Genomic DNA, 11,138 nt, shown 5'->3' with positions numbered 1-11,138 from the left:
AAGCGTATTATAGATTGAAACAACTAATTACAAATAATAATATTTCACAGAAAACAAAACTAAAAATGTACAAAACATTGATTCGCACAGTTGTAACATATGGCTACGAGATATGGATATTAACTAAAACTGAAGCAAGCAAGATAGCAGTGTTAGAAAAGAAAATACTCCAAAATGTTTGGCCCCGTGAAAGAAAATGGAATGTATCGCATAAATTACAACCGCGAGCTAGAACAGCTAGCTGTAGGTGATACAATCAACAAATTTATAAAAAAAACAGCGACTAAGATGGGTTAGACATGTGATAAGAATTTCGAATGTGAGAGCACCGCTTAAGATTTATGGCAACGACGTAAATCAAGCATGCCAACGCTTGATCCAACTTTCCATACAAGTTTTATAGGCCGCCGAAGGTATGGCCTTTAGTTCACGCAGCGAATTCTCTTTTATGGCCTCTATGGTCTCAAAACGTGTTCCTCGCAATGGGAATTTGAGTCGGGGGAAGAGGAAAAAGTCACACGAGACCATATCTGGAGATTACGGTGCTTCGTTGATGATAATGATGGAGTTTTTAGCCAAAAACTGCGACACAACCAACACTGTGTGAGCCGGTGCGTTATCGTGGTGTAAAATCCATGAGTTTTCCTTCCATAAATCTCACGCAAACGACGCATAACGGCAAAATAATACTCCGTATTCACCGTTTGACCGTGCGGAGGGAATTCATAGTATACCACACCACGAATATCGAAGAAAACAGTCAGCATTACTTTGATTTTGGACCGACTTTGGCGTTCTCTTTTCGGTTTCGGCTCACCTTCGCAGCACCATTCGGTTGATTGTTGTTTAGTGGGCATATCAAATGCATAGACTCATGTCTCATCACCAGTTATGAAGCGTTTGATAAATGTGGGGCCACTATTTGCGTTAGAAATCATCTCTTTGGCCATATCACAATGACGCTTTTTTTTTGAATGAAATTCAGCTAAAAATCACCACACGAAAACTTTAGGACTTCTATGTATAGATGCCAAACAAAAACTAATCGTACGATATGCTTTAAAATTTGACAGAATGTGTATAATTTTCCGATTGGATAAGCCTTAGAATTCAAAAATTAAAATTCTCGTTCTTTTTTGAAAAAAAAAAAATTAGAACGTTAAAAGTTAAGCACGTTAAACGTTAAGAAAATTAAATAGTTAGTCATATGTTTTATTTTTGAATAAATTAACATTTTATGAACATGATCGATTATAAAACTGAGACATTGTGGCAACATACGATTGCGGAGTCAATATTTATTATTGACTTTATTATTGAATTAAATATTATTTAATTATATTTTGTACAAATAAAATATACATAAATATTCCGCTTTATATCAAGCACAGAAATTATTTTAATTTGTTCAGTTTAAAGTATTTAAAAAAAATTCGATGCAACCATCATCGTTTTTTTATCATGGAACAGATAAGGTTCTTAAGTTCAATAAATCCTCCAACGCGTTTCTATCCTTAAAAAGTTGTACAGGTTGAAAAACGGTCCTTTAAATATGAAGATTTTAAAGATCCAATGGGTTTCATTGAACGCAGAAAAGAACTAGCAGACATCTATGGCATCGACCTAAATCTAGAATTTTTCTTGTCACTTAAATACTTCAAAAAATTAAAGGACAACGTCAAAAGCCAAAAGAAAACTTTAAAATTTATTTAATAAGCATTAAAGATCTGATGCAACATGTTCATATGAATCAGGATTATCAACTAAAACAGATATAATGAAACATTGGCACTAACTACCAAATATTCATCAAACATCGATATTTCGAGACCTTAAATAAACTAATTATATTAGCTAATGAGTACGAAGCACTTCGCATAGAACAGGTTAAAGCAAGTCGACACCATGTTCGAGAAGAAGCGATCATCAGACACATAGTTGAGAACCCACCAATGATTCACTTATAGAATACCATGAAACGCTTCCCAAATAAGAAAACACTGAAGAACATATTTCCCAAGTACAAGACGAACAATAACAACGGGATCCATAGTTGCGCAAAGAACAACAGATTATCATCGTGACTGAATTACTTGGAGCATCTCCACTTTCCGTAACTCTAGAATAGACACCAGTAATGACTTCGCTAATATCAATCCAGCCGCTACAAGATCTGCCATCACAACACGGACAAGAAAACGATACACATAAACAATCGAAATTATATTTTTGATCAATGATGTAAGTATATAGACATAAAAAATATTATAACCAATGCATTTAAGCACATTACATAAATAATTAAATGTAAGATGATGTATTGTGAAAACCATACTGTTTTCGACATTAAAAAAATAATTATGTCAGTAATTAAGAAAATTTGCATCAGTACTGAAAGGGTATTTAAGTAATATTGAAAGAGGAACTGAATGAAGTTATTAAATAAATATTTTAGAAATGTAAACTAATAGGTTTGTGAAGTTAATAAAGGTGTTAAGGCTTAGGCCTTCATGTTCTGCAGAGTTTTTGTTTTCAAAGTAGATTATTTATTATTTTTTGCATTACAAATATGTATAGTAATAATTTTTTGCTTGCACAATTCACGTGCTATTTTTTTTTTGTTTTTAGGCAAACGCTTTGTCGGTCATTGATCACTCATGTGCAATATTGCAATATTAGCTTTTGCGTGGTCAATGCACTAACGAAAGTATTTGGCCTTATTAAGTGAAACAATTTAATTTCTCAGTTTTGTAAATTAATGCATTTTTTGTTAATTGATAATTTTTGTTTTGTATACTGCAAATTAATGCATATTTTACATTTTTTTTTTATTAAAACATACATTTATTTATTGCATCTTCTCTTAGAATGATCCCTTCTCTAACAATAAGTTGTAAAATCTTATAACTAATTACATAATAATAAAAATTTTTATTTTAACTATACATTGTATAAAATAAAATAAAATAAAATATGAGTATTAGTGTTGCTGTTAAGCTAGACTTACTTTGTATAGGGACAAAGAAGCTTTATTAAATTTTAGAGGGGTTTCGAATAACAAAGAAAGAAATAAAGTACAAACACAAAAATTTATTTTTAAATTTTATTGAAGTTCGGCTGACCATACAACGCTGTTTCGAGTATTGCCAAGTACTCTTCATCAGTGGTCTTTGGAAATAATCGAATTTTATTTAATTAGTTTATAGTCCGTATATAATTTGTTTGGACTGCAAGTGCCAGGCTTAGAACTCGTGCCTGTCAAATTAGAAACGATGACTAATCGTGTTTATCCACAAGAAGCCAAGGCTGCACAAACTTTCAATGCTCAAGTTCCAGGTTTTCTTTGTTCTTTGTTATTCGAAACCCCTCTAAAATTTAATAAAGCTTCTTTGTCCCTATACAAAGTAAGTCTAGCTTAATAGCAACACTAATACTTTATTCAAATATTAGACTTGTGAAAAGTAAAGAACAATATGTTAAAATATAATATTGTTCAGCTTTTCCTAACCGCGAAAAAGCGGATTTGTAGAATAACATTGCATAGCTTCTTTGCAAAAATGGTCGCTTTACATACAGTAAGTAAATCAATATGCATTACAAAATGTCTCTACAAAAAGAGTAGCTTTGAAAAGAAATAAAGAAAGGCAAACCCAAAAAGTTAAACTTTCAATTCGTTGAACTTGTGTTTCCAAAATAAAGCTGTAGTTTATAAGCTCGTTCTAATTTAAAGCACGGCAAGTGCTTTGGTTGTTGTCACTAATTAAATAAAAAATAAGTGACAATAAAACCTGGAACTTGAGCATTGAAAGTTTGTGCAGCCTTGGCTTCTTGTGGATAAACACGATTAGTCATCGTTTCTAATTTGACAGGCACGAGTTCTAAGCCTGGCACTTGCAGTCCAAACAAATTATATACGGACTATAAACTAATTAAATAAAATTCGATTATTTCCAAAGACCACTGATGAAGAGTACTTGGCAATACTCGAAACAGCGTTGTATGGTCAGCCGAACTTCAATAAAATTTAAAAATAAATTTTTGTGTTTGTACTTTATTTCTTTCTTTGTTATTCGAAACCCCTATAAAATAAAATATGTAAACCTTATATCACGAACCTTACTTAGATTAATCGGTTAAATTTCATTTGAGTAAATGTTAGGTGGTTATGTGCGGTTATTACTTCAAGCTGTTGAATACTAATTATGGCTGGACGGTCAGCTCTTAAACCAAACTGGTGGGAAGGTATTAAGCTTTGAACGTCAAGGAAAGGTTTTAGCTTTAAAAGTAGTGCTCTTTCAAAGAGTTTAGAAAGGCATGCCAGTAAGCTTATTGGCCTGTGTGAAGAGGTAAGAGTGGGATCTTTACCTGATTTATGAATCATAATAATGGATGTTTTCCACTCTGTTAGGTAAAAGACAAAATTAATAATAGCATTAAAAAGTCTTGTGATAAAATTTATAGCCGAAAGGGGTAAGTCTTTTATCATGATTAGTGAGATATTATCATATCCCGGTGCTATTTTGCAGTCTAACTTGTTTGTGGTTATTTGAACAAGATCATTGACCGTGATATTCACGCCAATAGATGGTGCATGTAGATCCTGAGTGGGAAAGTCATAATATCCTGTTGCAGGATTTGGTTGAAACATCTCTTTTAGGTAATCAGCAAAAACGTTAGATTTTTCTTCATCACTTCGCGCTCAGTTTCCGAAAGAGTTTCTTATTCGGATTCTATGGGGGAATTCATACCTTTGCTAGCATTTCACAAGGATAAATGGTTTTTGCCATTTGGACACAGGTTTTGAATATAATTATATTGCCTGATTTTGGTTTCCTTGCTTGATGCAGATCTAAGTCTCTGTTAACAAGTAAACGAACTGTATGATAGACTTGCATTTATTTCCTAACCGAAACCAATGCCAAGGCTGACCGGTTCGTTGACTTCTTCTTTCGTAACAATGCAGTTCACAGCAATTCGCTTTGAACTGCATTTTGCGAAACCAGCAAATGAACTCCACGTTGTTTTAGAACCTTTTTCACTTTAATTATTTTTGTATGATTTGCAATTTATAATTAATTTATTTTAATTGTTAATTTTGCTATTATTATTTTTTGTATAAATTGCAATTTGTAATTGATTTAGTTTAATTATCAATTTTCCATTGTTAATTTATTGCATATCGGCAATTTACCATTGATATTTAAGAGGTAAATTGCAGATATATTTTTCATTAAAAATAAAGCATTCAAACCAACAAAGAGTTTGTTTTTCTCAATCCAAAAATAGCACGCACTTGAATTGGAGCTTCTCCTCTTCAAGATCAATTGAGTCGACGTTTCGTCTGAACTCAATACTATCAATAGCACCTAAGCTATTGATATCTTTTCAGTCTCCTTTGGGCTTCCTTAAATAAGTTCTTCGCTAAAGGGGATCTAGATTTTTGCCAATCGCTCCTTAACCTACGTTTTTGTAAAACTAAGTTTTCTATGCTCTATTTGTAAGTACTTTATCGGATGTGTAAATTTTATTGTCTTTAGGAGTAGAGTTTTCTTATGCTGAAATCAGTTTCGAGTTTAAAACCGAGGTTGCGTCCTCAATGTGTGAATGTGTGAATTAATGTACTTTTTATATTTGAGCCAGTTTGTTCTAGGACTTGTAAGGCTATAGGAACAGTCATATAACTGAGGACCATCAATTAAACAAAATGTAACTGGAGAATGGTCAGAAGACAAATTGTTGCTTGTGTATGTTGAGATAAAATTTTTGCTTATGCCTTTGGTTACGGCGAAGTCTATTAGGTCTCGTATTTTATGGTTATCTGCAGGCCAATATGTTGCCTGCCCAGCAGAGATTACGTCTAGTGCATTTTTTTTATTTTAAATGGAATTGTGGAGCTGTTTTCCTTTTGGATTACAGAGTCGTGAACCCCAATAAGTGTGCTTGGCGATGTAGTCTCCCGCCGCTAGAAATCTTTCACTTAGATTTAAGAAGTAATCCGTAAATTGGGTCTCAGTAATGTTGAAGCGAGGGCGGCAGTAAACTGCCGCTAAAGTTGATTTTTTACCTTGGTGCTTAAGGCATATTGATGTGGCTTGCATATAAGTATGAGCATATGTACCTAGAAAATTGTGTTTTAGACGCCTCCGTATCAAAATACCTGTACCACCATGTGCTTTGCCATCTGGGTGATTGGAATAAATAACCAGGAATAGAAAAGAAATTTTTATTTGTTAAATGTGTTTCTGAGCAAAACATCACATCCTCACTTTCTCGGGACATGAGATTTGTGAGTTCAAGTTTATGTTGGCTTAAGCTGTTTGCATTCCATGTACAAGTTTTTAAAGTACTCATTATTTAGACAAAAACATTTGCATTAATTGGCTTTCCATTTTAACTATCTCGTTAAGAGTTGTTTGCATGATGGACATGAACTGAGTTAAGCTCTGGGTGAGAGTGGAGATCATCATTTCCAAAGTATTATTTTGAACTGGAGGGGCTTGTTGCTTGTCAGATTTAACGACATTAGCATATGAAACACCTGATGTAACAGGCTTAGAAGTTAAATGTTATGGTACTTCAACTAATTTGCTTCTTGTAGGATTACGCAACGCTTTTTTCTGCAGAGGAAACCTGTGCTTCAGTTCTTTATAAATGGGACAGCCTCTGTAGTTTACAGTGCAATTTTCACTGCAGTTACTACATTTTTTGGAGTTGGTATCCTTTAATGTTTTTTTATCACATTCGGAACTATGATGAAGCTCACCACAAGCTACGCACACTGTAGGAAGAGTGTAATATGACTTAATATGGCCATACTCTTGGCAGTTTGTGCATTGCACCGTAAATACTGTAGGTTGTAAATGGAATGGCTCTCATTTTTCATTTTTTTTTAAGCTTAGAAGCTTCCGGGTGAAGTTCAACTTTGAACATAGGTTGTGAGATTTTATCTTTGTTAACAATGTTTAAAATTGCTCTAGTGCTAAAGCCTTTTTCGCTTAGGGGATTTGTTATCTCAGTGGGTTCTACATTTGACTCAATACCTTTTGTTATGTATTTGAATTAACCAATTACATACACCAAATCAAACGCCACTGCAAAATCAACCTCACTAGCTAATCACCACGAAACAAGCAACAAATTTCTCTCGCTCTCTATTATATTATATTTTGTAGTTTTATGTATTTTAAAAAAAATTCAGTTCGCTGCAGACTGCATTAATGGTAGCACGTTAATATAACACTGGCGACGAGGCCAAACGAACAGAAGTAAACCACGTGATCGCGAAATAAAAAAAAACTTCAGCAAAATGGCAAACGAGGTTGCTAAGATAATAGCGGATCAGAACGCTTTTATGAAAAGCCTTTTGGATGACCAGAAAGCATTTTTACAAACAATACTACGGGGAGTCACTTCAAGTACTAATGAAGGTACATTGGTTCCAACATTTCCAGCATTCGGAAAGGAGCACACTAAGTGGGAATCCTACATGCAGCAGATGCCTCAACATTTTTCGGCGTATGCAGTCACCACAGAGTTTAAAAAGAAAGCGTTTTTTTTAACATGGGTTGGTGGTGAGACTTTTGAGTTATTGAAAAAATTATTCGGGAAGAATGATTTGGAGGGCATTCCATTTGCTGAGTTGGTGCAAAAGCTGTCGGAACATTTCCAAGAACAAATTCATGTGGTAGCAGCGCGGTATTATTTTAATAAGTGCTTGATGAAGCCAACGCAAACATACAGGGAATGGATAGCTGAATTAAGAGAAATAGCTAGAGAATGCCAATTTCAATGTATGGGTGAAAATTGTACCAAATCATATGTTGATGAAATGATTAGGGACATGTTAATTCTGCATACACCTCATGACACCGTAAGAGCAGCGGCACTTCAGAAATTAAAACCTACATTAGAAGATGTTTTATTAATTGCAGAGTCTTTTACTTTGACGACAAATGCTATAAATTCTATTAAACAACAACAACTCCAAGAGAGTTTGCCGTTAGTTAATGAAATCACGTTACATGCAAAAAATAGAGCACAAAAAGAGAAAAGTAAGAAAAAATGTTTCAGCTGCGGAGGCTCTCATCGACGTAGCGACTGCAAATTTAGAGAAGCTGTTTGCTTTGTCTGCTATAAAGTTGGACATATAGCAAAAGTGTGCTTGAGCAACATTAACAACAAAGCAAATACAAGAAAATTAAAAATTACAGCAAAAAAGAATGAAAAGAATAGTGCACAAGCAAACGCAATAGAATGCATTGAAAGTGTGTATAATACGACAGTAGAAAAAGTAAAAATTAAAAAGAAAAAATATATTAATGTGGAAATTTTAAATAAAACAATAAGTTTTCAAATGGATTCAGGTTCATCGGTTTCGGTCATAACGCAAAAGACATTTAATCAGTTAGGCAGGCCAAAACTTCGAAGTTGCACACGTCCAATTTATGGTTATGGTAAAAAGGTGATAGAAACCTTAGGCAAATGCGAAATAAAAGTAAAATGTGGAAAACTAGAAAAAGAAGCAGTGCTGGTTGTTGCTAAAGTCGAAAGTGGTCAAAATTTATTTGGCATGGATTTATTTGAAGTTTTTAATTACGATATTGTGCAAGTGAATAATATTATTCAGAACTCAATGATGGTAGAAGAAGAATCTAAAAGATTATTATCAAAGTACCAAGAATTGTTTGAACCGGCAACAGGGCCGATTTCTAGTTTTAAAGCGAGCATCAAATTAAAGTCTACGGCTGTACAAAAATATTTTAAATGTCGTCAGGTGCCATTCGCCCTACTTGAAAAATTTAACGTGGAAGCTGATCGACTAGTGCAAAACAGTATTTGGAAACCTGTTAAGTTTAGCAATTGGGCTTCTCCAATCGTACTTGCACCAAAGCAGGACGGCAGTATTCGTATTTGCGGGGACTTTAAAGTAACTATTAATAGTCAAATCGAAATTGAACGGTTTCCATTAAAGCGCTAATGGGTAAGATAAACTATTATTACAATTACATTCCAAACATGTCGCAAATCGCTGCTCCGATAAATTAGCTTCGCAAGAAAAATATTCTTTTTAATTGGACACACATACATGAAGATGCGTTCAAGTCCTTAAAGAAGCATATAGTGAATGCTACACAATTAGTTCACTTTCAGGAGCACTTACTAATAATCCTCGCTACAGACGCTTCATCATCAGGTATTGGTGCAGTAATTTCGCATATCTTCGCAGATGGCAGCGAACGCCCAATTGCATTCGCATCAAAGATACTCAACGTTCATCAAGTAAAGTACAGTCAAATAGAAAAGGAGGGGCTTGCGATTGTATTTGGCGTTCAAAAATTTCATCAATACTTGTATGGCCGTAAGTTCACTCTATTCACTGACCACAAACCACTGGTGAGTATCTTTAATACAGGAAAACACTTGCCAACAACGACTTCAAATAGACTACAACGGTGGGCAATAATTCTAATGGCCTATCAGTTCGACATAAAATACAAACCTACAGCACAACACGGGAATGCTGACGCCCTTTCAAGACTACCAGAAGGCCCAGGTAACAACTTTGATCAAGAGAACAATTGTTTTGCAGTCGAAGAGCTGGATACCCCAATTGATGCAGAGGTTATCCGATTTCATACAAAGAGGGATGTAACTCTCATGAAAGTTCACCGGTTCATACAACAAGGGTGGCCTACATTCGTAGGACCACAACAAGCAGATATACTACCATATTTCCAACGTAATACTGCTTTAGTTATTATTGATAACATTATTTGCTTACAGGGCTATTCAAATCGGGCTATAATTCCAAAAAAACTGCGCCAACGCGTCCTTGAACTGTTGCATGAAAGCCACTGGGGCATAGTTCGAATGAAACAATTAGGTCGAAGATACTGCTGGTGGCCGGGCATCGACAAAAATATCGAGACACTCGCATCGTCATGCAACATATGTAAAAGAACGTCAGCCAGTCCACCAAAGGAATTTAGCTCGTGGCCCGAAGCTATACGTCCGTGGCAACGTGTCCACATTGACTTCGACGGACCGGTATTCAATCACCATATGTGGCTCGTATGTGTCGACGCATTTTCACAGTATCCGTACATTGTCCAATTGTCAAATACAACCTCTGCTGATACAGTAAAGGCGTTAACATCAATTTTTGCCATAGAAGGTTTGCCGGAAACGTTAGTAAGTGACAACGGTCTACAACTTACATCCTCACAGTTTAAGGAATTTTGCTTGAAAAATGGCATTCAGCATGTCACGACAGCGCTATTTCACCCGGCTTCAAACGGCTTAGCAGAGCGTTTCGTGCGTACTTTTAAGACATCGGCGAAGAAAAACCTTGATGACAGTATGCCAATTAGTGAAGCAGTTATCAAATTTTTAGTGACCTACCGCTCTATGCCAAATACTAACAATAAGTCTCCTGCAGAGTTGCTACACGGCAGAACGGTTCGAACGCTTCTTACACAGATTTTACCGGTTACAAAATCATCAAAAAAGCAACCAGTGACGACAAAATTCGGCAAGGATTGCAAAGTTTTTTTACGCAACTACAGTAGCGGTCCTAAATGGGTCGAAGGAATAATTGAGAAATCTTTGGGAAACAGGGTCTACTTAGTTAAGACACTGACTGGTCAATGTAAGCGTCATCAAAATCAACTTCAAGCGCGCCAGTCAACACCGCCGCAACCAACTGCCTATAAACCATCAAAACAACATCAGCAGTCAACCATCGATGAACCATTAAAACAACAGCAGCAGTCAACCATCAAGGAACCGTCACAACAAGAAACAACTCAAAATTTTCAAGAAACAAATGCAGGTCAACAAATTCTAGAAATACCCACCTCTGTGCGCAGAAGTGAACGCACACGAAAATGAGTATGCCGATTTCAATCAGAAGATTTCAGAACTTAAGGGGTGGATAATGTTATGTATTTGAATTAACCAATTACATACACCAAATCAAACGCCACTGCAAAATCAACCTCACTAGCTAATCACCACGAAACAAGCAACAAATTTCTCTCGCTCTCTATTATATTATATTTTGTAGTTTTATATGTTTTAAATAAAGTTCAGTTCGCTGCAGACTGCATTAATGGTAGCACGTAAATATAACACCTTTA

The 11,138-nt window shown here is 35.1% G+C and overlaps 1 protein-coding gene across 1 annotated transcript; it reads left to right on the top strand.

The window, feature by feature from the left end:
- Positions 1-9,468: 9,468 nt before the first annotated feature.
- LOC119665984 (uncharacterized protein K02A2.6-like) lies at positions 9,469-10,890 on the top strand. Its single transcript, XM_038075244.1, has one exon. It carries the CDS (start codon positions 9,469-9,471, stop codon positions 10,888-10,890), a length of 1,422 nt encoding a protein of 473 aa, XP_037931172.1.
- Positions 10,891-11,138: the final 248 nt, after the last annotated feature.

This window comes from Teleopsis dalmanni, chromosome 1 (genome assembly GCF_002237135.1).
Source record: "Teleopsis dalmanni isolate 2A chromosome 1, ASM223713v2, whole genome shotgun sequence".
Classification (NCBI taxonomy): domain Eukaryota; kingdom Metazoa; phylum Arthropoda; class Insecta; order Diptera; family Diopsidae; genus Teleopsis; species Teleopsis dalmanni.
The sequence above is the reverse complement of the archived record's forward strand: the minus strand, read 5'-3'. Positions and strand labels throughout refer to the sequence as shown.